The sequence below is a fragment of the Carassius auratus genome, chromosome 13 (assembly GCF_003368295.1).
Source record: "Carassius auratus strain Wakin chromosome 13, ASM336829v1, whole genome shotgun sequence".
Lineage (NCBI taxonomy): Eukaryota > Metazoa > Chordata > Actinopteri > Cypriniformes > Cyprinidae > Carassius > Carassius auratus.
In genome coordinates, this window is record NC_039255.1 from 8,766,151 (window position 1) to 8,793,396 (window position 27,246).

The following is a 27,246-nucleotide window of genomic DNA, read 5'->3' on the forward strand; positions in this document are numbered from 1 at the left end:
CGGACGCACTAACAAGGAGAGATATTTTAAGCAGTTTTACTCACCGCCTGCAGTTCCAACACACGATCGTGACCCTTTTTCGTTGGGATTGCATCATCCTTAAGAAATAAACGATACGCAAATCCGTCATCAAACTGGGCCTTGTTTGTAAAACAAGCATCTTCGAAATGCAGGGAACAAACAAAAACACTTGCACAACTCCGTCGATGCTCTTTAAAAATAAACTCCGTCCACTGGTCTCTTAATGTTTTTTTTTTTTTTGGTAATCTGTGAAGGGTTGTCTTGCCCTGGCAACCAAAAACACACTTCTTTTGTGACATTTCGCTCTCGCTCTGATCAGTGAATGTCTGTGCTCTCTCTGCTCTGCGATACGGGAGCGCGCGGTCTTCCGGCAGACGGTGCCCTTAGGACCCATATAAGGAAATACCGCTCCATCTAACGTCACACAGAGCCATACTCGAAAAAAACTTTCCGAAACTTATGACAAACCGGAAGGAGTATTTTTGGAACAAAAATACTCCTTCAAACGTACAACTTAATTTTTGAAACTTTGTCCATGTTTAGCATGGGAATCCAACTCTTTAACAGTGTAAAAAACTCAGTATGCATGAAATAGCATTTCACCCCCCCCCCCCCTTTAAATAAACGAAAAAACAAAGTGTGGAATGTTAGACGATGCACTCCACTTTCGCCACTTTAGTTACGTAACAAAGGGTGCCAACTACTGGCCTGACATACGTAATACAGCATTTTTGGCCATTTTCGCAGATATGTGTAAAAAGGAATCATTTTGAAAGTGTTGTTGTGTATACGTAAAACTTGTAAAAAATGCAAGGGAAAATTGTTGTTGTGTAAAAAACACGTTGTTGTGTAAATGTGGCCTTAAAAGCACTGCATCTTTACCCTTTTTGAGACCTTTAGAGGTATCTCTTGTTTGATGACAGAAGAGTGATAAAAATACATAAATAAAAAAAAAACACAATATGTCTGCTCCCCTAATCAGTCACTTAATTAATCTTAATTTGTTCTGCTTTGTTCATCACTTTGCATAATTCAATATTTAGTGTGGACTTCTGATTTAATATTTAAGTTTAGACATTAAGTTTAGACATTATATTTAATCTTTATGTTGGGTTAAATGTTTAACCCAACCATCTGGGTAATTTTATTTAACTCAACCACTGCTTAAAAATTTCTATAAATGAACCCAATATAGGTTGAAAACTAACATGTATTTATATGGTCAATAAATCAACATTTATCAATAAGTTGAATAAATAATATTCAAATAATATATATTTTTAATTGCTTATTAATAAATGTTCACCTTTTGATTATTGCTGAGTCCTCTAGTAATTGTGTCTGATTTTTAAGTTACATCTTATCTTGGGTTTATTTTAAGCCAGCCATGCATATAGTTGTATAGTATAATTTTTAAACAATAGATAAATTAAATAAAACTACCCAGAAGGTTGGGTTAAACATTTAACCCAGCTGCTTGGTTCGTCCATATTTCACCCAGAGCTGTGTTGTATTTAACCCAGCATTTTTTAGAGTGTTTACATTTTTAATCTTTATTTAATCATATTTTACATGCAAGACTTATCTATACTTTAGATGTTCCTGTATAGTTCATCCAACTAATTTTAACTAGTTTGAGTATGGAGAACATGTACAGTTATTTTCAGTATATTTTGTTGTAGATTCACAACATTCTTTCATCTGTTTGCATGTGTCGTGTGATATGACAATTTTCATTTGTTTCGCACTTAACATCATGTTATGAGTAATAGTAATTCTGCTTGTTATATGGAGATGAGCGATTTGTGGCCTGGTCAAACTTAATTTTCTCTAACCTTATTTGTATATATTATAATAGTCTCATTTTCTATTATTGTCATCATTCATATTATTTGTAGCCAAAAAAAGAGAAGAGTTTTCTTTAAGTTCAATCTAAATAATACCATTTTTTTACACATATTTTAAACAAAGCGTATATTATTGTCACCAAACAATGCAAATATGCCATCAGGCAAGACTTTTGACATTATCTGCCTCTGCTTTTTCACCAGGGTGTCACATCATGAATAATTAAATCACTACTTTGTGATAATACATAATTCAACATCAGTTATTAATGCTAATGTGTGTGCAGTTTACTCAATTGTGTTATTGCCCATCAAAAGTAATTTCCTGAAAATCCTCAAGGACGAGAATTTAATCAGTTCAGCTTCTTTTCAAAGGTAGCATTTAAGTGTTCTTAAACTAACTTGATTTTCCAATATTGCTAAGTGTTTCTTCGAAAACCAGTACTCACGTTTCCTTTTAATAACCTATTTGATGGTTCGTATGCTCTTAAATGCCTTTTCTTCATCATATAATAGCACTGACAATCTAAAACATTGTAGTTTTGTTTGTAATTTTAAAATAAAAAAGAATTGAGAAAGTCATGATGTACTTTACTGTAAATAAATAATAAGACCAACCATAGCTTCCATTTTTTCAGCCCTAATGCTTGTGAACTAATTAATAATTGATCATAGCCAGATGGTATGAGCAATAGGCAACATGATATGTACATGATTGCCTACATGTTTAATTGTTTTATAGAACATGTCAAAACAGGACCAGTGTCTGAACTCTTGCAGTCTATCATGGATGTACAGATGTGATGACAAGAGAGATGTCAGTTACCATCATATCAGCATGAATAAGAGTTAGCCGGATCATCATAAAACATGACCAACCACGTAATATACAGTTCTGTCCTTGATATTATCTTACATATATTATTTCACAATAGTACATTTATATTTCAGCATGGCATATATCTTGACACAATGCAGAATGTCTATCACCACCTGACTTCACAGTACACAAGTCAAACATCAAAGTGGATTGTGACAAATTAAATAAGTTCACATTGGCATCCAGGGAGTTTTCTTTTACCACACAGCATGTTCAAAAGTCATTCCACCACAAAAAAATAAAACTGACTTGCAGCACCCACATACACCCAAACAAAGAAAACCAAAGGCAAGAATCATGAGTAAAAGTGAAGGATGGGAGGAAAAATTACAGTTGAATGAATAGTTTGACACAAACACGCAGAATACACAACAAGGAATTGCACTTAACACCGTCCTGTCCGGGGTATATCAGTGCTCTCAAAAAAGAGGCAGCAGGCAGTCAATGTTTGATTATATTGTAAATCCTTCGTCCAAAAAGTGTCCTCGGATTAGAAAAGAAAAAAAACAAGGCTCCTTCATTTCTTATCCGGACCCTCCTTTTGGCAGTGCAAATGTTTGTCTGGAGTTCTCCGTATTGATATAATCTTAGAGGTACCAGAGTTAGGACTGGAATCACTTCCTCCCACAGAAACAGTGCTTTGGCCCAGCCCGACCCCTGGACCTGCTCCAGTCCCGGTTGGAGACCCTGCCCCCAGCAGGTTGGCTGACTGCAGCACTGCCTCCGAATGTTCCCTGGCCTTCATCCGTAGGGCTGCAACACTGGCTGTCCGGTTACTCTGGCATCCATATGGTGGCAGGAAGGAGAGGCCCATTGGGTCAGGCACACAGCAGGAACACAGTGGACTTCCTAGTTAGAGTAGAAGTGTGTGTCATAATCTGGCAGCCTACTGTCCCCTTAGAATTATAAGGTTCTATTTGTCATTTTTGTAAAAATGGAGTTATTCACATATTCTTATTCTGTGAAAACTTATATACATCATGTGATGTTTTTTTTTAAGTTGTGTACATTTTTCAGACTTTTTCAGAAAAAAATTAGTTCAGAAAAAAGGTTCTATATATAAAGTACACAGAATGCAAAAAAAAATGTAGCTCAAAATCTCAAGATCTATATATCTATCTCTAAGTCTAAGGTAAGCTCTAGGGTAATGCAATATATCTACGATTCTAATATAGAGACAACAAAATATTATAAAAATATATTGTATATTATACGTTTCATCCATATCAGTTGCAGTAACAAAAAAACTAAGATATCAAATCTATCGGATACGTTTCTATGATGACATTCATCCTAGTAATTCCTTGATCTTACCTTTTAATGTTGCCACTTGTGAAAGGGCTTGTGCGTAAGTGGCTGTGTTCAGCAGAGTCCCGGGCAGACAAGATGGGAAAAAAGGTCCACCTGAACCCACCACTCTGTTAATACTGTGGATAAAGGAAAGAGTTTGGCATTATATCTCTTGACAAAAACAAACAAACATATATTTAATTTGATGATCCACACACTTCTGCTGTAGTTCCATTGGTTCTTTCTTATTTCTGCCGTGGTCAACAGGAGACTGGTTGAGGTTTCGTGCTGGAGGGGTGCCGTCACTCATTTGTTCTTTGCTTCCCTCCTGGTCTGAAGTTCCTCTTTCTGTTTTTCTCCACTTTGCTCTTCGATTTTGGAACCACACCTAAAGAGAAAGCACAGTATTAAAAAAAATGAGTAATAATGAGTAATATTGTCTCTTGATTTGATTAAAAATAAAACATTCTGTTTTGTCATTTACTCACTTTCGTGACATTTGAAAACTGTGAATTGATTTATTCTGCAGAAAATAGATGTTCGGCGAAAGATGGCTAACATCTCCTTTTGTGTTTCACAGAAGATAAACAGTCATACAACATGAGGGTGAATAAATTACTGAATTGTCATTTTGGGGGTGAAATCCACCTCTGCTGAAACCTTGTCTATAAAATGTCACCTGTTAAGTTGTAGTTGCATAAATATTATAATTCTTATTTGCACCCAGTGCTGATTTCTGAAATATGCTACAGAATCTAACAAGCCAGTGACTTATTTGAAACTTCACGAACACAACTGCTGAGCATATGCAGTGAAGTTCTTGTATGTTAACTGAATGAAGGTCATTGCCTATAACAACATTTAATTGAGCAATTTTTCATTATCATTTTTTAATGACTTCCTACTGACAGTCTCCCTGCTTCTGGGAGAGAACCATGATGAAGTCGTTTATTTCTCTATTTAGTGATTGTTTGACAACATCAGATTTGATTAAGTCTGTGCTCTTTAAGGCATTAATCATATTTGAATGGGAAAGGTTGCATAATGCATCCATATCTCCAGCGCCTGGCCAGCATTGTGCAAAGGGTTGATGCAAACAAACAAAAGGCCACACATATAGCTGCTCTCTCCACATAATATGACACAACAGTTTACTGGCAGGACAACAATATTCACAATGTAATTGTGGCAACATTATCTCACCCTTGCACCTTCCAGCAAGAAGTCATGATCCCCAAGCACTGAATGCGCCATAATTGCACCATTAATCTCAATTTGCAGTTTGTTCTTAATGCAGCACAAGCCAATTGACACTTTAAAAACGGTGGATGCCCACTATACTACAACAAAAAGAAAATTTATTTCCTAATAATAATGTAAGTTTAATATCCCTGCATGCTGCGACCGATTCATGTTCAGATTTAATAAAAGGAATCGGGTAATCCGATTAGAGAGAAATAATTTGTTTACAATCCCTAATTTACAGCAGCGAATTCCATTATCGCGTCGCAGTCATTGGTTTTAAGCGATAGTAAGATGACCCTGGGGAACAAAAGGGAAACTATTATATTCCCCACAATTAGATCTGAGCTCAGAAGGAAACCCAAAAGCAAATCTGGAATGCAGGAAATTACATACAGACACATTGAATGCAATTATATGTGGCCAACTTGATATTACTGCGGATGTTTTGCAAGGCCGCAGAATATGAAATCGGAGGTTTCAGGTGCACGAGAGCTTTATAACCGAGCAAAATCGTTCTCGGGATGTTTGTCTTGTTTGAAACGCATGCATCCTCTCTCCATTTGCTGAAACACGGAAATGGTAGTGCATCTAAGCAATTTTTTTATACCTTAGAGACGAGGGCAAATTAGTGTAGAGCATTACCACTAGTTAATTATGAATGACCGATTAATCAACCTAATCTAATATTCTACATTATGCTGATGTTATTAAAGCGCATCACGGAAATGGCAGAGTGGCTTCATTTAGCCTACTTTCTTTGACCAAACCTGCTCGATGAGAATTTTATTTTGAGTGATCTATTGGTTACCTCTCTGGATCGGGACAGTTGTGGAAAATCTCTCACCTGGACACGAGCCTCTGTTAGGTTGATTTTCATAGCCAGCTCTTCTCTCGTAAACACGTCTGGGTAGTGGGTCTGTGCAAAAACCGTCTCCAAAGCCTCCAACTGTAAATCATATTTTATATATTAATTTCTAGAATTTATGCATTATAATTCAGAAAGAAATATCTTGCGTTTGCTGAGAATTAATAATTACATGCATAATGCACTAAAACTGTAAAATTGTTTAACTGCTGCCTTAAGTGGTAGAATAACAGGAATTAGAATTTTTGTAACACTTTGAATGGATTTTGAAACAGAAAGCCTAGTTCAAATGAAAACAGGCCTAACTCTTCGGCCTTTCTGGATGTCTACATTTTGTAGTGTAAATGTTTAACCTAAATAAGCAAATGCTTGTTTTTTTTGAATTACAGATAAAAGAACAAGTTTACTTCTAAAAGGCGATATCTTCATAAATGTATGTTTAGGTGCATCTACATAGGCCTACTGCATAGGCTACCTAAGAAATAAAAATACAAAAATAAACACAGGGCGTTTATTAATCAACATTCCTATGTAAATAAGTTTGAGAACAGTGGTTCTATTTTGTATTCACTGGAAATCTTGATACCTGTTGTAAAGTGAAAGTCGTCCTGTTTCTGCGTTGTTTTCTGCGCAGGAAACCATCATCAAAGTCTCCAGAGGCGTGATTCCCAAACCCATTTGTGTTCACTGTTTAAAACAGTAACGACACACTTTTAAAAATAACATTTATATAGGATAAAAAAAAAAAAAAACATTTTCATATATCCTCAAATGCGATGGAAATATGATTTCCCTCGGTTGTCTCTCACTTGATCGCTACGGACTAATTCACAGAGAACAGTTGATTTATTGTATTCATCTGCTAGAGTCCTGAATTATCGCCGGACACAATGAGAAACCGTGACCAACAAAACGCCAGTTGAAAAGCATGACATCTAACATCTGTTCTCAGACAGACTGCAACAAAAAGTCTCAGCTGGGCGGCTCTCAAGCCCCTCGATCACGTTACCATGTGGCAAAATATTAAACACCAAAAGACGAACACAAACATAGGCTAATTATTAAGTAACTTTGATTGTCAAATATAGTAATGCACATTATGAAGGTATAAATTATGGAACTATAAATTGCCACAGAAAGAACTGTTAATATATAAAATTACAAAGTTAACATTGTAGATGAAACTCCATTCTTACAGAAGAAATGAATCATACTTACATGTGTTGGTCCTGCAGCACTCTCCCTCTAACTGTGGAGGACAGTGAAAGTAAAACATGTTTCCCGGTGCTTTGCGAGTGGACGGTATATTTCAAGAAATTAACGAATCAATTTGAATCATACGTTAAAATTGACAATACTAATACGTTTCTGCAATCGGTTTGAATTAGATAAAGTAAAAAAGCATCTATACCAATAGATGGTCTTTATGCAATCGCGATTCTCGTGTCCCAGCACAACCTAAGCAAAGCAATCGCTCTCCCTCCGTCAATCACTGAGCGCTTCAGTTTATCCGCTCTCTCGCGCATAAGGAGGGAGTGACCAGATGTCTTTGTGACTGTTTAGAGCATGACAACACTTGCCTTTATAATCTCCCACGTAATTGCAATTAATCAGATTTTCGTTTTCAAGTCATTTGGATAGGTTCTCCGCGGCCAACCGGCTTGCACGTGGTGGAAACGTCTAAATCCTCCAAGGCATCAATACTACGAAACTTTAGCTCGATGCATGCATATTCCCAAATCACAAACACACGGGCACAAGCATGATGCACTTTATTTTTTTTACACAGTTGCTTTTTATATTAAAAATCTAGATTACTGTTTTTTGAATTTAAAATTGGCTGTCAGACCAGTAATTGCTCATTATATGGGTTAGGGGTCCACTTTATACGAGAATCCACTGGCTGCGCGCTCGCAGGTCCAAATTTTGATTTTGTTCTCAGCAAGGGGTCCAAGGATTTATTTCCCACTCTCTCATAAATTATATGCTGCGGGACCCTTTCAATTACTTTTAAAACGCACGCGGGACGCCGCGCGCAGACACCGCAGCTCCTCTGCTGCTGGAAATGAGGCTCCGAGTAGCAGCTGAAATTTTGAAGTGCGGGACGGTATTGGATGAAATCACATAAACTGCAAAAAAGCAAGTGTAATGGTGCATAATTGGTTCTCTAATAGCATTACACAAGGATAATAGCCTGTTATGGCCCCCTGCACTATTAAGTGCTTCCCTGGCGTAGAACGTTTATGATATTAAGAGGGGAATATAATGATATTTTAGTTATTAAATGCGTGTAATTAATTTATGCACCGCTGAAAATAAAGTTGGTGTTATGATCTCGTCAAAATGCATCGGAAACTGGGGGACGAGCTCTTTATAACTTGACATTTGTAATATTAGCCTATACGAAACTGATATATTTAGATCAACTGATTTCTACGATCGTGGGAGTCTGACTGGGTGGGAGTGTATTATATGTGCCAGATGAAATAAGTGGAATTAAGCGCTCTGTTTAAAACATGTCTTTATCATGCACGTGCGACTGAATAATTGCTATTTTCAATTTTTAACAGAATGATTGTGTGTGCATGAGGTCTCATAAGAAAGGAAAAGACACAAACTTTCAGTACCCTGGTCAGCAACAGGACAGTTTGCGCACAAATATTCAATATTAAACATAACATTTTAATAATAGACTACAAAATAATTAGTAAAATACTATTCTGAGCCCATTATCGACTGCAGAAACGAATAAAATTTTTTAATGAGGTCGAAAACTCGAATAGAGCGTTGAATAAATTCAGCTCTGTTTTATATTGTTTCAAAAAGCATTTTGCAGTTCATTTAAAAATGTAGTCGCTCTTATTTGAAAAGTATTATAACAAAAGCGCTAATATAATAAAATAAAATAATTTTGCAATTGCAGAGGTATTTTTGAATTTTTTTTTAATTGCTTGTGTGCTTACTCGCACTGGCAAACAATATACTCATTTCTGACACATTAACTTACAAGAAATAAAAGCCTGTCCCTGAGAGGCCATGGCATTGTGATTAATGTGCAACAAGCAACAACAGAAAATCATAGTCCTTTTCTAAATGAGATCCAATAAGCCCCTTTGAGGTGGTGTATCTGGTTCATCATCTAGTGATGCATTAAATTTCCTAGCTTATATTAATAAAATGTTTGATATAAAGGAGTTGATATAAAGGAGGATGCTTATTGGGTAACTTTTAATGAATCCATTTAATTGTTTAAATGTGTTCAGTATTCCCTCAACTCCATCACTGGCTTTACACATTGTAATTACATTAGATCTAATTTGTTCTCAGTGAACATACAGTAAGTGAAAGGCAGAGGTACTCTCAAGACATTAAATAATGTTGATTTGATAAGTTTCAAAATCATCTTCACTTACTAAAATGTCATGGAAACACATTGACACCAAGCACCTTATAGGGTAGAAAACCCTATATAAAATGTACATTTTCCATTATTGCCAAATTATTGGTAGAACTCAATTATCAACCAATAATTGAGTGAATAATAATAAAAAAAAAAGAAATATAAAAGAAAATCACAGCAGTATTACAAAAACATTGTAATAGTATTATAACGTAGTATAGAAAAAAGTACTGGTCTCTACAATAATTGCATGAATAACACATTTTCAAGAGATTTCCCAAGTTCAAGTAAATTCCAGGAATTTTACAAAAAACAACAATAGGATGACATCAGGTTTTTTTTCAATTCAATAGGAGTGTTGTACAATAATTGGGTCAATACAATTCTTTTGTACGTTTTACGGCCAACCTGGAAAGTTCTAGGAGGATTATTGAAATGAATTGCATTCACACATTTTGTAATCTTAAAATAACTAATGCATTGATCACCTGTTTCGAAGTGTGAGGTATATATTCCATTTGGAGCTTCTCAGTATATAGCTTTTAATATACTCTGCTCTGTCTACCTGTAGTCAGCTTTAAGCTTCCACATCCCTTCCTGACCAGGAAGTCTGTGGAACTCACAAATATTCCTCAGCAGTTCTCTGAACACTGGTGTTTGTGTGGAAGTGAGTCTCGGGGTGAAGTACTCCAGGATCTCCTTGGTGCTCGCCTGGCCATCCACCTGAGCTTGGAAGGCCACAAAGTTCCTCAGGTCAACCAGAAGCTCATCGTGTTCTGTAGGGGTAGCATGCACGGCAGCAGACTCTCTCTCTCCCTCTTCCTCTTCCTCTAGTCTCTGGGGTTGTTTGAGATGATTCCTGGCCCTCATTCTAGCGAGAAGAGAAGATGAGGAGAGAGAACCAGACTCCTCCTGCGCTCCTTCACCGCTGAAGTGAGCAGCATTTTCTGGTTTCTTTACAACCGACTTCTTTATAATATCTGCATCCTATAGTAAAAAAAGAAAAGACGGAACAGAACATGAGTGCCCAACAACTATTTCTTATTCTTTTGGGGTTTCACAGGATATTGTCTCCTTATAGACATACCTTGCATTTCTCTGCTGCTGTTGCCATTGTCCCAGACGACTGAGACAGAAGAGAGTTTTTCTTATGCCCAAACCTTCTCCTAGGAGCAAAATTCACTATTTACTAAGATGTATTTAAATTTGATAATATTACAATACACATTATTTTTAATTTCCATTCTTTTTATTAAAATTAAAACAGACATACTTGACTGAAGGTGGGGTTGCTGTTGTTGGCCCTCTTGAGAAAGAAAGCCTGCAGTTTTGTCTGGAGATCTTCAGCGCTCTAAGCGCATCCTTCGCAACCCTATTGGCTTCAGCTTCCACAAGCACATAGTCCGGGTTCGATGCCTCCATGATGGTGTCGTGCTTCATGACGCTGTGGATCCCTGATTTTTTAAAGAGTTTGGCTAGAACATAATCGTCACTCTTTTTCTCATTTTTTCTCTCTTCCTCCTCCTCATTTTCCTCTTTCTTGTACCTCCGTTTCTTCACCAGGTGCGGAATGCGACAGCCCTCAAACTTCGCGTCTTCAGAGTGCCTGCGCTTTTTATGCTTGCGCTGGTGTCTGTCTGAGGATATCGTGTCCTTTTCTGGTGTTTCACAGTGCTTTTTCTTCTCTCTGTGCTTTTGAGGGCTGTTTGCAGAAGAATGATCTTTACTAGTGCTGTTTGTCAAACGATCAGCAGTGGAATGAGGTTCAAGGCTATTGTTCTGCGACCCAAAAGCATTGTTGTTTGAGAGACCATTGACTGAGGTAGCGTTTCTATTTCCTGACAGAGATGTGTTATCTTGGTCGTCAACACAAAATGTAGATGAAGAGGATGGTCTCGAGGTCCCCTGAGATGGACGGGAGGTCTTGTGTCTTTTTGGAACCTGCACATCTGACCCTGTGCCTATAAAATAAGAAAAAAAAGACAAAACAATTTAATAAAAGTTAGGTATTTACACTCTCAGGGAAAAAAATGTGTTAAAATTAGAACTTCAGGTTGTCACTGGTGCAAAGATCAACTTTGTATCTTATGTATCCCTAAATGGTTAATTGTAGTAACTTAAGGGCACATATTGCTACCTTAAGATGATAATGATATCCATGTTTTCAGGGTAGTCAAGGTATATAGTTGTCTTTTAAGGGTACTTGCCCCAGTGACAAGCATTTTTTTTCTGAAAGTGTAGCAGTTTTTAATTCCATTTACAATGAATTCAATAAATGTTCTCTTTGTGAAATCAGCCAAATGAACATTCTTGCAAAGAAAGTATGTTCAGTTTGTTAACATATCCATGAATTACCTGCAAATATTGCACTGGTTTCTGTTCCCTGGGAGCCATCAGGACTGCTCAGCGTGAAGAGTTCATAAATGTCATTAGACTTGAAAAACCGTCTCTGCTTAGGATCTTTTAGCACTCGGTTGGTGAGAAACTGTTTGAAGATTTGTCTAATGAAAGAAACAAGAAATAACGTTTTTTTTTTTTTTTTAATCATTATTATATAACCTAGTCCCACATTTTCTGAATTATTTCCTTTATAGCTTAAACACTGACATGCTACAATCTCACCCTGCTGGATGGTTTATCTGCTTAACAAATACAATGTGGTTAGTTCGAAATAGCAAAAATTTATATGCAAACAATCCTGGTCTTCACAGTCCTTTCCAAATTCTCATCGCCTCCCCACAAATAACCCGGTAGTCTACGACAGCCTTTAGCGACCAATTAGCAAACTGTGTTGATATCTAATTAAGAAAAATAATGCATTTCAATTACTGTCTATTGAGCTCCTGCAGACAGAAGTAGGACATTATGGATTATAATAGTCTTCCTCACCATTACCAGCTCTCAATGCCAAACCCTAGGAAACTAACCTGTGGTAAATCTTCTCCTCAATTGTTCCAGCTGTCAGCAGCCTGTAAACCGTCACCTGCTGCTTCTGCCCAATCCTCCAGGCACGCTCACGAGCCTACAGGAAGAGGTCAACAGTTCACATCAATACCGTTCTTTGCCGCACGCTTTAAGAAGAATAGTTTGGATCAGATACTGCAAGAACATGCATTCTAATTGCAAGATACTGCTTTGGCTGACCTGAGTGTCCGTGCTTGGGTTCCAGTCTGGGTCGTAGATTACAACCCTATTGGCTCCAGTCAAATTGACTCCCAAACCTCCAACTCTTGTTGTCAGAAGGAAGACGAAGATGTCTTTGTTCTGAAAAAAAAAAAAAAAGCACAAAAAAAAAAAAGTTTATTTGAAAGCTTCTTAACCATCACAGAAAGCATAACACAGACACCGTGATCTTGTTCACCTGGTTGAATTGAGTGATCATTGGCTGTCTGGATGCAATGTTAGTAGTGCCGTCCATTTTGAGATACGAGAAGCCATTCTCCCTCACGAACACCTCCAAGATCTCCAGCATCTGTGTGTGTGGGAGAAATGGTTTCAGACAGAGCATTGAGAACAGGATTAGTGCTAACAAGATTAAGTGAGATTAATATTACATGTACAGAAGTACCAACTGTGTGGGTTTTAGGTTCTCTCTGAAGCCAAATCTCATTTCTATTGAACAAAGACAGCTGGGTCCTGACAGACACCCTACAATGCAATAAGATCTCCTAATGAATTCTATTAGAGGGCAAAATGACATAATACGTTTATTGGTCCTTTAGTGGTGCTGCTGGAAATAGGGAGAGTGCAGCTAATCCATCAATACTGTTGGTTTATTTGCACATCTTTACTTCAACGATGGCCTGATGGATCTATTTGGATGGATTTGGCTAAATTCCACCGATCATATTGCCAACCTGCAAAACTTTCTTTTCCTCTCCTTATTTTCGTCACTCATTTCTTACTGACCTGCCTGGATTGGGTGAAAAGCAAAACTCGATGTCCCTGTTTGAACCACAGGAGCAGCAGTGACTCCACCACAATCAACTTCCCAGAGCGTTTCCAGTAACCGAAGTGCTCCTCCTCAGTCAGCTGATCATCAGGGATGCCTCGGAGCAACCGTGGCCCGCCTGTGAACAGATCCGGGTGGTTGCAGATCTTCCTCAGAGCTATGAGGCCTGAGAAAACCTAGAACCACAGGGTTGGGAATTGAGATTAATACACCGGGTGGATATCTTAATACATTTAATGGAGGGAGAAAAACTGTTCCCTTTCCTTGTAAGAAATAGCAAACACAAATCTTAATATTAATAAACCTGGTTAATTTAATGAAGGTAACTGACCAGAGCAAAGTACAGTCTCTTCCTTGAAGTAAATGCAGTCTTTGCATTATATATGTGGCTTAATGGAGTTTGTGACCACATAAGAGGGGTTTGTAAACTGCTCTGCAACCCACAGCTTTTTCCTCCACAAAACACATTTGGAGCATTGTGATGAATAGTTTGAATAAAGGAGCTTCCTCCTTTCTGTGACACTTAAGGAGTGTCAATAGATCACATGGACCGTTTTTTTTTTTTATGCAACCAGTCTTAACTGTATAAGGCTGACAAAACATTTATCAATGAAACAGATTCTGCATGCTTGTGACAAGGTAATTATCAATAAAGAAAATGTATCCGTACACATATTATTAATAAAAAGTGCAGTTCAAAGGTGCACTTTTACATTTTTCTAACTTAACATTTTTTTCATTACATACTGTTATTTGTATAATTTGCTTGTAAAGTTGCATAGTTTGACTCACTTTTGCTTTGACGACAGCAGCGCTTCAGCTGCTTTAAAAGCTTAAAACTTGATGATTTGCTAATTAGCTTTTTTTAGTGACCAACAATTAATGGTGAATTAATGGTGAATCATACATATTTTGTATCTCATTCAAACATTTCATTACAAATTCCTGAACCTCTTTAAATGTTACTCTTTACATGCTTTTAAACATGAATGTGAACATATAATGATAGAGCCCGTCAACGCTCTCAAATAAATGGATACTGAATATGTGAGTAACAGAAGATCATCAATTTTAAACAATCACATTAGTGTTTCACACATGGATCCTTTACCTGCTTGTCTCCATTCAGAATCTGATAAACCTCCTTGGAGTCCAGAAAATTTTGGTAAACCTGACGCTGATCTTCTGTTAATCTGCAGAACAGGACCTGTTCGGAATATAAAACATTATAGGCTATAATTGTTGATGTTTGGATAGAAGGCAACATATATTTAATAATTATTATAAATAATTATTCAACAGTTAAAACAACAGAATGAAGTTTCAATGTTTGCAAATTCTGGAATTGCTTGCGGACATAAAGCTTGATGCACTGGCTTCATTTAAAACATTTTTTTTTAATATATATATATATAAATAAAAAAATAAACTGGCCAAGCAGAGTCTGAAATGCAAGTTCCTGTAAGAAGGAATGCCCAGACAAATAGTGGAGTATAGATTTCTTTGTTATATGTACTGTATGGGCACCTGTTCACTTTTGTCAGGTAAAGAGAGGTTTGCTTTCACATCAGCCTTCATTCTTCTCAGCAGGTAAGGGTTAATCGTGTCACGAAGAACACAAGCACATTTATAGGCTGTCTGGACCTGAGGAATAGAAATTAAAAAAATACCATTAGCGACAAATCAATAACAATATTCCTCATGAACATGAAAACCGTTGATAGTACTTAGATTCAAAAAATCTAAAATGTCTAGTGACAATAAAGGAGCTTATAATAATGATTATATTTTCAAACCAATGCATTTTTTTTTACTTTATTCATCAAAGAATCTTGAAGAATTGTACCACAGTTGCACACAAAAATATTAAGCAGAACATTTGTTTTCATTATTAAAAATAAATATGAAAAAATAAATGTTTTTGCAACAATTAGAATGATTTCTGCAGAACCATGTAGAAAAATTATATTTAAAATTTTACTATTTTAAATATGTCTGTTTTTATTTTATTTGTCAAATAAATGCAATTTAAATGCATGGTAAGCATCTTTCAAGACACAAAACATAAAACATAAAAAAAAATTTACAGACCCCAAACTTTTAAACATCAGTGTGTATGTCTTAACTTTTTTGCAAGCACCAAAAAACTAAAATCTATGTATGTTTTTGGCTAATTAACAAGCATCCACTTCAATAGACTTTATGAAAGGCAAACAAATGTGTGTGTGTCCTGAGGCATGTCAACAGCCGCTTGCTCTCTTTCTCTCCTCCGATCAGCAGATTGACACATTAAAGATTCATAAGAGTGCTGCTGGACTCCATAGGGGGCTGCACTCTTTTATCAATAATGTTCTCCTGATCCAGCGTTAGGCCAAATGCCATTTAGCTGTAATTTAAAGGGGTTTGCAGATCAAAAGAGAGCCTGCAGTTGAACCACAACACTGTAGGGCATACAATGAGCCCGGATTAGGGCCCATTTGAGAGTACAAAAGAGAAAAATATACAGAGAGAGAAGTGTGAATAAATAGTGATACAGCATATGCCTTAGAAATGAAGCTGGCTGCAAAAGAGCTCAAGACTTCATGTTTCCTTCTTTCTGGACTTGTAAGCCATCATTATTTTCTCAACAATAAAGAAAAACCTTTCCCTTCACTGTTTAATTTTAAATGGTCCTGCAATATAACAAATAAAATTTTAAAGGTATATATATTACATGTAGTTTCTCAATATATAAATATGTAAAAGCTGCATGCATGATTATAAAAGAATTAGCAAACTGTTGTTTAAAAGGCTCTTAAAACATTTCTAATGTCCTAATGTTGTCTTGCTCAAAGTCCTGAATGTTTTTTCTCCTGATTTAAATTCTGAAATTTAGAATTTCCCACATTTATTATTTATTATTTTACATTGAAAAATATATATATATTTAAATAATATTTTATTAATATGCTATGCTATGTCCTCACTAGTCCTCTTTTTTTTTTTTTTTTTTTTATGAAAAGACATGAAAATGCAAAAATAGTAGGATTTTGTTTAATAACCAACCAATTTTTATTTTTTATACCAAATTTTGTATAAAGATGATTCTCAACTATGCTATAAACTATATAACAGAATTATCTGATATACCATTTTGCTTTATTCAATGTGTGTAAAATGGCCATAAACAGGAAACATTTTTCCATTATAATCAATGTATCTATAAACTGTTTCTAATTTGCATATTAATGTATTTTTGGTGGCAACATGTAATGAAAAAGAAGTTTAATAATTACCATTAGGTATACTGATAAATAATTTATTTTCATATTCACTTGTTGTGTCTCCCAAAATGCATAATAAACATTCTTTAGAGGGATAGTTGACCCAAAAATTTAAATTCTGTCATTATTTACTCACCCTCATGTCGTTCCAAAACTGTACGAATTGCTTTCTTAAGTTGAACATAAAAGAAGATATTTCGAAGATTGCTGGTAATCAAACAGTTGGTGGTTGCCATTGACTTCCATAGAAGGAAAAGAAAAATACTATGGAAGTCAACGGTAACCACCAACTGTTTGAGTTTTCATTTTTGGGTGAACTATCCCTTTAAGTCCTGGTGTCCTCTAAAGTGGACATGTCTGAAACTGATATCCTGTTTCATAACTGAAAGGCCTATTTTGATTTGAAAACCCATAACATTTTCCTGAGATGTTGATCTATAACAAACAATGTGAAAATTAGTTACATTTAAATGATCATTACAAAATATCTTCATGAAATAAGGGTGTTAAATTTGATCACAAAATTAAAAACTCCATAGCTGGGAGTCAGATATATGAGAGTGCAAAGTGATTTTAAATAGTGCACTGGATGGATGTTAGTTTATTTTTCATATATATATATTTTTCGTGCAAAGAAAAGAAGAAAGTGTTCTAACTGCAAGATCATCTTCTCTCATTTCTCAAATGAATATCCACTAAAACAAAATGTATGAATGTATGAGGCTGGTCAGCGGGAATGTGCAGACAGCTGGGAAAGGAGAGAGCGCCATGAGTCAGGGGTTAGCTATCTACAACCATTTAATAACATTAATAATTAGTAAAGGTTTTTATTATTGGCAGAGGAAACATCAATAGCCTTTTAAAGCAGTTCGCAAATGAAATCCATAAAGTAAGTGTGCTATTAAAAAGGTTTCCTAATAATGGTGCATCTAGATTTCATTCACCATACAGCATCACTATGCTGTTTGAATTGTTTTATATGCCTTTGAATTAATACAGGCACTTCCATCTCTGTGTAACATACAATGTGTTCTGTGTTCATTATGCTGTTATATTTGATGCAAATTATAGCCTTATATTTAATAATGAGAGACTTTTAACTGGATTGATCCGTAAGCTCTGGGTGATGAGTGGTTCACCTGCACTGGAGACGCATTAGAGTATCCTCCCATGGTAATGGGCACAGAGAACTGCTCCATGAAGATGGGCAGAGTCCCCAGCTTCCCTGGAAACACAAAGTCAAAAAGCGACCACAGCTCTTTGAGGTTGTTCTGCATGGGTGAGCCAGAGAGAATAAAACGGTGGGGTGTCCGGAACTGTGTACAGACAAAAAAAAAAACACAGAAATCAGTGACAATCCTTCATAATTTATTAGATCAAAATAGTTTTCAAGCTTAAGTGCACAAGCAGTTAGATAATACTCGACTCCCTTTGTGATGGATTTGGTTTTAAAGCTCCATTAGCTTCAGTTTATTCAATACCAAATCAAAGTGTTGTGAAATTTCAAACTGATTTTTTTTTATATAGCGATCAATAGCACTGGAGCTCATATAATTTGTTACACACTGAACAAAGATCATTCTTAAAGCTCTACTAGCTTTACTTGTGATCCTTTGCGATACCCCTGGGACTTCATTTGACAGCTTGATTGTAAAATAAAGGAGAACTCTATTATAAAGAAGGCAACGGTCACCTGTTTGCATGACGTCGTAACCCCAGCGTTGGGGTTCCTAATTTTGTGGCCCTCATCCAGGATGACGTAATGCCAGTCGTACTTCTGGATGTAATCTTGCATGATACGGATGTACGAGTAGGAAGTGATGAGGATGCCGTGGCTCGCCACTATTTCCGGGATGAGCTTCTCCTGAAAAAAGAGGAATAAAGGAGTAAAACATAAAATAAAGTAACTCGCTTGTCTTTTTTGGCTGTTAATTAAATTGAGGAAATTGCTATAGGTTGCCAGTATCAGGCCCTTGGTGATATCGTCTTCATCAGAACAACCAGTCTATACATCTGCTTTGATGTCTCACATGAACGGTCTCAAGTGTGTTCCAATTATAGACCTGCAAAGCAACTAACCTCTGTTCCCAGACCACCCCCCCCCACACACACACGCTCTTTTTTTTTACTTTGTAGCCAATTAATCAGGTACATCTGCTCTACAGGAGTGTTAGTGTTAGCGTGAAGGCGTATCATTAGGTGCCAACGCTGCATAAACGTTCCTCTGTCTCTCTCCCACAAGCTCCTGAGACCAACTCTCCACCTAGAGGGCAAAGCACGGACTGCCAGACAACAACCCCCATTAATCACTGTGTCAGGCAGGGTGGGGAGGGGGGCAGTGAAGACCACTCACAGTAAACGCTTCACAGCCGCCCCACAGCAGCTCCGGCTACCTTAGCTTTAATTAATTTAACATTTCCTTGGAGCCAATTCGACTCCACACACTAGGATATTTGCTGACAAGGGGAAAACCTCACACTGGCATAAACGTTACAGGCCAAAATGACACCGTTCATCTTATTCTTGTTGTCATGTAGCTTCTTTTCATGGAAAAGTTTGGGGGTTGAGATTACATACAGAGTGGAACAAAACAGTTTGCATTATGACAGTCTCAAGAATGGATGTTCTCAGCTCCGGAAAAGCGTGACTCACCTTTTTGCAGGTGAAGGAGCCCGTGTCATGGAGGACAGCAACACGGAATGGAGGCCACCAAGTGTGGAACTCCTTCACCCACTGATGCATGACTGTAGCTGGACACACAATGACCGTGGGCCCCAATCCAGCATACCTACAGGAGAGGAGAATGTGGTCACAACACTGGGGAAACTATGAGAGTTGGATTACTAGTTTTAATATGCACCAGGTTTTTAATATGCAACCAGTCATCTGCTGTTCATATGAGGTAAACAAAAGCCTTTAATCAAATATAATTCAAAGCCCTGCACTCTTCAGCAGCAAAGCAAGAAAATAAATACATAAATGATACCATTGAAAAGTTTGGGTCATGATGACTTTTTAAAAATAAATTAATACTTTTATTAAGAAAGGATGCATGAAATTGATCAAAAGTGACAGTAAAGATATTTAGAATGACACCCAAGATTTATGCTAATAATATTAATAATGTTTTCACAAAAATATTAAGCAGCACCACTATTTTTTATTATTTTTAATAAGAAGAAATATTTATTGAGCACTAAATTAGTATAATACAATCATTTCTGTGACACTGAATCCATCATGGGAATAAATTGCATATATTTATATATAAAAAAGTAAATAATATACATTTATGAAATAAATATACATGTAAGCTATGTTGTGAACTTGAGTTTGCAAATTTACTGCAAAACAACGTTAAGAAACTGCTTTCTATAGAGTTGTCCTTGTGGATTGCATTAAAAAAAATATAACCAGTGTAAAATGATTCATGAACAAATGTCTCTTGTGAGTCATTTTGTTTTAGTGATTCAAAAGCATCTTGTAGACCAACCTTTCTCTGGTTACTGGTTACTGGTTATCTGACTTCAGTGATGTTGTGCAAATGGCAAACAGGAGAGTTCTGTGTCAATACCATTATTGGCTTATTATCTGTAGTCCTTTTTGGTAAAATCCACCTACAAATGTTTTACTTGCAATTACACACATTACCTTCAAGGTGATGAACCCCAGGAGCTTACACCACAGCTGTTCTGCTCTTCCTCTCTACATGAGTGTTTACTAAAAGAGATGAACTGACGAAACGCACTAAATGGCTTTGGGAGCATTACGGCTTGATATCATATTCCAGATTGTGAAAGCAGTTGATAGCAAGCCATAATTGAGTTTGCAAACAATCAATTTGCGGATGGGCGATGCCAGACAGCTTATTGACCATCCAGGAGGGCCTCCACCTCAAGTGTGTATGGCATGAAAAGCCAAAAAGTAAAAAGGCACTACTTTAAGCATGTTTAATTACATGTCATTTTCCATGCTCCCTGCCCAATCAGCAGTCTCTCTTTCATGTCACGTCCTTGTTTCTCCTTTGATGCCGCCACTAAGAGAATTAGAGGAATATCATAATTGAAATGTCTTTAATAATTCATCCAAAACCTCTCTCCACCAGAAATCCAGCTGCTGAAATATTCATCGCAATCGAGACTCGGAGTCTGGGAGGGGTGGGGGAGACGGCTGACGGCTGTGTTTATGTGTGTTAGTGTTTACCAGTGTTTGTACACATGTATGTGTGCGTGTGTGACTGGGTGGCTAATGATGATGAGCATGTTTTGGAAAGGATAAGACTCAAAGAAAAGACAGAATACAGAAGCCCATTTCCATTCCATAAAAAGAAATGTTAAGAATTTGTTTTATATTAATATCAACTACTTTTTGATTACTTATAAAATCTTTTTTTTTTCTTCTGAAACTGAAACAGATTTCCATAAATACAGCAGATATATAAACAAAAATGTATGACCAAGTGGAGTCTCTTGCCTGTAATTGGAGCCGCGTGTTTTTAGCTTGCTGTAGCTCAGGCCTGCCAGGAAGGCAATTATCTGGATGGTCTTACCCAGGCCCATCTCGTCTCCCAGAATACCTCCTGCTTGCTGGCAGTGCAGTTCCCACATCCACCTGACACCTGTCTGCTGATACCTGGACAACAAAAGCAAACGTTTTGTCGTACAAAACGCAGATCCAGCACAAATACAAACACAGTGGCTGCTGAATTAATCATAAGGCCATTATCACTATTGATTCTGGATAAATGGGCCATAAGTGTTGCCCAATTGATGTGCTGTAAAACACAACCAGAACACAACACAAGTCTACAGCACTTCACCCCTCCCCTCCTTTACAGCTCAGCTTTCAAGACTCATACATTTTTTGACACAGTTAATATTTCCTATTGTATGAGCATGTGCAAGAAAACCTTGACTTATTGATTCTTTTCTTTTATTATTAGAGTACTGTATGTGTGATTTGTGTTGAGCCATACTTAAAGAGTTTCTTCCAGAGGAAACCAGGCATTTTAAATCCTTCATCAAACTCCACGTCGCTCTCCTCGGACTCATCCTCTCCTGCTTCTTTCTTCGCTTCTTTTTCACAAAGTCTGCGCCTTTTCCACCTCCTGCAAGAAGACAAAACCACAACAATGCCATTACAGGCATTTAAATCGGCACATTATCACTGAACATTCATCAATACAGACCAATCAGCATTAAGTATGAGTAGTTGTTGACCAATATATAATGATCCCGTTGGCCAAAATGTTTTTCTCGATCTCGAACTAGTTGTGTAACCGGAATGTGATTCCCAGTGCGCACAGACTATGGAATATACTTCCTTTTTAGTCATATTTTAACTATTTCTTTATTTGTAAGAAATTAATACAGAATCAAAGAAACTGCTATCAAAAGTATAAATATCTTTATTTTAAAGTTTTATTTTTCAACAACTAATTGTTTTTTTTCATATTGATTTGTTTTCAAATGATTGATTTCTTATTTCTAACACACATTGTGTAAAATATACAGAAATGTTATTGCAGCATGTGTTATTTACACTTTAAATTAAGTGTGATATAAGTGATCACATACATATCTGTTTTATTATGGCTACAGCCACCCTGCTCTGCATGATATCGTCCATAAAAAAATTAATATCAGTCGACCACTAAGCACAAGGCTACAGTTCAGTAACAAAGTGGCACGAGTAGCTGTGCTGCATGTCAAAAATAGAAACGCAGCGCAGACTGGTGTGGACACGGTGTCACACTGAACAGCAGACCCCACAGATATTTCCCATGCTGAAGACTGCACATAACGTATTTGATGAACAATCTTCTCAAACTAAAACAAGTCTACTGCTGACATTTAAAATCGGATTCCGTTAAAGATGCCTCCTACGGGAAAGTTTGCAAGGGACGGGCAGGTACCAAAAGTCCCCGGCCTCGGTTTTTAATTTCCTAGCCAAAGAGCTACAGACAGACAAAGACGGAAACCAATGATAGAAAGAGAGTGAGAGACCTTTCCCTTCCTCTGCCCCTTACTCCAGCAGGCCAGATTTAATTGACCCATTTCTGGCTTCAGGGAAAGCTACAGCAGTTAGTGGAAGTGGCATCAGAAAGGCAAATTAAGATTGATATAGACAATTAGGAGTTTGAGCTCCCCAAGAAATGTACACAGAGAGTCCATCAAAATCCATCTTCATTTGGGGTTGGTCCTGTCACTCCGCAATGAAACTGTTCCCTTTATCTGGGGCTTCCGAGACTGCACTTGTAATTAAGTCAAGACTAAGCATTGGTTCAGTTAATTACGCTTTCCCCCCTTTCCTCCGCCGCTCGGCACTGCTTGCGCGCCACCATAGCAGAAATGAGTAGCCGCATTCACATTTAAACCTAATCAGAGCGGAGAAACTGTGGAGAGAGAGCGTATGCCAACTCAATTTGCTTAATATAAATACAAATGCATAAATCTTGTTAGGTTTGCTTCCATCTATTTGCACGTTAACACTGGAATAAATACATGCATACCATAATGAAAAAATATGAATAGGCATAGAATTTGCTTAGTCAAGGAACAGCTGCCAATCTCATCAGTGGATTAGGCTATCTGTTCCAGCATACATGCTAGGCAAAGTAACTAAACATATGAATGGACTCTGACTGTAATGATTGTGACAGTTTTGGAAATAATGGATTCAAACTAAACTTACCTAATCCTTTGCCTGTAACACTCAATATCTCCATCGTCTTTACATTTTTTGGACTTTTTTGACTTTCTGTGAGTCTTCGTCATCTGAGCTGCTAGGAATGTACTCATCACTCTCATCCTCCTTCTTGGGCTTCCTGGTTTTGGCTTGGTTCTTCTTCTTGTATGGTTTAAGTTGATATTCTTCATCTTCATCCACCCAGAAATCATCATCATCTCTCTCTGGTTCCTCAGGATCCATCAGCTCATCACTCGGGATGTACTCTGAACCCTCGCTGTCGGACGTCTGCTCTCCATCACCTTTCCTCCTCCTGGCTCGGGGTGGCTCTTTCTCCACCTTGGCCTGGCTTTGGGGTGAGCCTTCAGAGCAGTCCTCTGGAGCTTACGCATTCGCTTTTGGAGCTTCTTATCTTTGCTGGAGAGGGATTTGTTCTTTTTCTCTTTGCCATCCATGGTCTGCCCTGAGTTTTTCTTAGTGATCTTTTTCTTTAAGATGGGTCTCTTCCTACTATCCGCTAACATGGCTTGGTCATCAAGGTACTTGTCGAATCCGGAGTTCTCACTGAGCATAACCTTTCGAGGCTCTTTCTTCTCTTGCTTCTGAGGGATCCGTGAACCGAAGGGGGTCATGTGACCTGTGCGGATGAGCTCTTCCCATTCAGACTCCTGGGCTGGCATAAGCATGCTGCCCAAGGTGGATGGGCCTGGTTCTAACAAAAACAAACAGAGTGCAGAACAGTAAAACTAACAGGCACACAAAAGCTTATCAAAGCAAACACTGAAGAAAGACAAAAAGGGAAATTTACTTTCCATGATGCAGGCATTCTGTCACATTTTGTTTAAATGTGCAGAAAGTGTTTTACATGAATGAATAAATAAACCAGCTCTGAAAACACTTAGCATGAATAATTTCTGAATATTTAAATTGTATGTGTAGCATTTATTGTTATCATAAATTGTGCATTTATTTTTTAAATGTTACATAATATAATAATTGTGCAACTATTTTTTTAATGTTATATAATATAATATTAACAACCATACTGGTCAGTATTAATCTATTTTAGCTCACTGAGTCTTATAAATTGACAATATGCTGAGAGGTTTTTATATCTAGGAAATAACATCTAATGAACATCAATTCAGAGCCCCAACATTGCTCCTTAAAAGGTTTCTCCAGTAAGCAGAACCACTATTATCTAAGTACTCCACAAAAATACATTCAAGTAAATATTAAAAGACAACTTTGCATGATACAGATAGTCTGTAAATGTAAAATATGTGACACTTTTATATACTCGAAATTATTGTTCAGCAAGATCAAAAGAGCTCATGATGCTCCAATATATTTAATTGATAGTGCTAATAATGAACATAAAGCCTCTGCAAAGAACTGTTTCAAACTTACCTTCGTCATCCTCAATCAATAATTCTGCCTCAAGCTTCTGGACATCCTCTCCGTCAAGAACAGCCTGCAATCTCTTCTGCTTGGCTCTGATCTTTTTTAACTGCTTCTCCTGTAAAAGGCAACAGACTTAAAATTCAAATATATTTAACATAATATCAATCAATTAAAAAAAGGATATTTAAAAAAATCCACAGTGGTACAGGGTAAACCAATCCAACAACAACAAAAATAAAAATAATAATAATTAAAAAAATTCCAGCTCATGCTAACCTTGTTCTCTTTTTGTCGTTTGACAGACTCAATTTTCCGACTGATGTCCTTGCTAGATGCAGCATGAGGGGCTAACTGCTCTAAAATTTTGTTGATGTGTTTCAAAGCCGTTGTACATGACCTGAAATGCATTACAAACCAACTACATTATATTTAGCTTTTAACTTCATCCTTTGACAAACATACATAATGTACACTGTTTCAAGATCAACAAAGAAAGCATAAATTCACCTGACGTCATCCAGTACGGACTCATATTCTTTCTCAGCCTCCGCTTTAGCCGCAGCCTGGTTGGCCTCCTGAATGGCCCTGTCCACCTGCTGCAACACACCTTGCTCGAGAACATCCTGGTCGTACACATCCACTCCCAATCCCAGCAGCTCAGCAGCCTGAGAGTTGCGGTCCACTGACTGGATCTCCTGACGGTTGATCTGGAGCAGGGCCTGTGATTTTCTAGGATTCTGTGAACCAACATTTTCGGGACATGTTGCTGCTGGCTCTTCCTTACTGCTTCTTGGGATGGAAAGGCCATTGTCTTCTTGGACTCCAGGAGTAAGGGCACTGACGGGGCTGGACAAAGGAGCCAGGGCCTGGTCCTTGTTACCTTCTACTGGCATTATCAAGCAGCTGTGAATAAGGGTGATCTAAGACTGTAATATTGGACGTTTGATTACTTAGACACCAAAGTAAAAGTATTAAAATAACAAGAAAACCATTGAACAATAATAACTTATATATCGAATCCCATTTTAAAATGTACTTTGTGTCATAAATATATTTTTAAAATGGTTAAAGCAGCTATACTGAACAATTACAGTAACTGTCAAAGAACTTAACAAAAGACATAACGTTACACAATAACTGAATACTACAACAGCCACGAATTTCAAAGTAACACACAATAACAACGCGATGAACCGTTTAATTTGAAAACAAATGTGATTAAAATGATATTTGATTATTCACTTTCAAATTGAAAACTATTTAAATAACGATTTGTCTAATAGTATAGGCTTATGTGCTAAATGCTAACTGCTAGCATACTATTATTGTTGTTAGCCTTCAACTCATGACTTCTAAAAAGCACAACATTAAACAACAAACCTTCACAACGACCCGACTCTTTTAAATGATTTATTCTTTTAACGTGAAATCCATTAAGATCTCGTTATTTTGCTGTGTACTACTGTCTAGCATGTGAACTTGTTATACAATCACTGCATTTTAAACTGTGAAGAAAGAAAGTTCAAGGCACGACGTAAATGTCACCGACTGAGGAAACGTGTCAAAATAAAAGTCAATATCGCATGTACAGTGAAAGCAGAGCCATATAGAGAGATATAGAGAGCCACTCTATATGGCTCTGAGTGAAAGTAAAGAGAGATATATTGTTATTGCCATATTAATAATGGCAAAAATTCTAACCCGAGTTAATTTACCTGTTTGTATTCATTGTATATAAAATGCATACTTGTGGGCTGAAGAATTAATTAGTTTATTAATGAATATATATATATAATATGTATGTATGCATGTATGTATGTATGTATGTATGTATGTATATGTTTGTTTGTTTTTCACTTATTTTCATACATTTTTATGGTGTGTTTTTGTTTTATTTGTTATGTGAAGCGCTTTGAGATGTTGCATTTATTATTATTATTATTGTGTATAAATTGTGTATTATTTACATATTTTGAATTCGAAATCAATTTGATTTAACATTTTACAACTATGATTATCAGTTTATTGACCTTCTTTTTATAATTTTATAAAACATTATGTAGTAGACTAGCATGCCAACATTGCCGCTTAATGGACACGTTACAAGATCATACAGCGCCCTCTTGAGATCAAAACGTTTTCAATCCACTGAGGGTCTGGATAATATACGCCAGTGGTACAATCCCTACACTGAATACACGGTCACCCTCTTCATAAATGTATATTTTACAGTTAAAATGTTCAACATCATTAAGGGATAAAACATATATATAGGCTACATAAATGACAATTTCTCAAGCGTTTAGTGTTAATTCGGCTGAGGCTTGTGTTTGTTTTAGAATAATACTGGTGAATGAACTGTAGATGGCGAAAGCGAACTGCTTAATATTAT

The 27,246-nt window shown here is 36.8% G+C and overlaps 2 protein-coding genes across 2 annotated transcripts; both read right to left on the reverse strand.

Annotated features, from left to right (window-relative positions):
- Positions 1-2,569: 2,569 nt before the first annotated feature.
- On the reverse strand, positions 2,570-7,454 carry LOC113113163 (dorsal root ganglia homeobox protein-like). The gene is made up of 6 exons (XM_026279337.1): positions 7,367-7,454; positions 6,735-6,835; positions 6,128-6,229; positions 4,257-4,426; positions 4,063-4,175; positions 2,570-3,597 (listed from the first exon to the last, which is right to left on the reverse strand). Exons 1-6 carry the CDS (start codon positions 7,422-7,424, stop codon positions 3,266-3,268), a joined length of 876 nt encoding a protein of 291 aa, XP_026135122.1. The 5' UTR covers positions 7,425-7,454; the 3' UTR covers positions 2,570-3,265.
- Positions 7,455-9,097: 1,643 nt separating this feature from the next.
- Positions 9,098-26,378, reverse strand: LOC113112533 (DNA excision repair protein ERCC-6-like). Its single transcript, XM_026278198.1, is given in 22 exon segments — positions 9,098-10,535; positions 10,636-10,714; positions 10,822-11,509; positions 11,904-12,049; positions 12,476-12,570; positions 12,693-12,812; positions 12,910-13,020; positions 13,458-13,676; positions 14,612-14,707; positions 15,028-15,144; positions 17,903-18,079; positions 18,457-18,627; positions 19,416-19,551; positions 21,237-21,395; positions 21,739-21,870; positions 23,457-23,506; positions 23,508-23,791; positions 23,794-24,162; positions 24,861-24,969; positions 25,131-25,251; positions 25,362-25,780; positions 26,235-26,378. Coding segments are annotated over 21 exon segments (4,191 nt in total). The 5' UTR covers positions 25,748-25,780; positions 26,235-26,378; the 3' UTR covers positions 9,098-10,109.
- Positions 26,379-27,246: the final 868 nt, after the last annotated feature.

Bases quoted from the DNA above. Each gene is read 5' to 3' on its own strand.
- LOC113113163 (XM_026279337.1), bottom strand. From the start codon at position 7,424: ATGTTTTACTTTCACTGTCCTCCACAGTTAGAGGGAGAGTGCTGCAGG. The intron at 6,836-7,366 runs GTAAGTATGATT...TGTTTTAAACAG, and splicing joins GTGCTGCAGGACCAACACAT to TGAACACAAATGGGTTTGGG. The intron at 4,427-6,127 runs GTGAGAGATTTT...CTTTCTCTTTAG, and splicing joins TAACAGAGGCTCGTGTCCAG to GTGTGGTTCCAAAATCGAAG.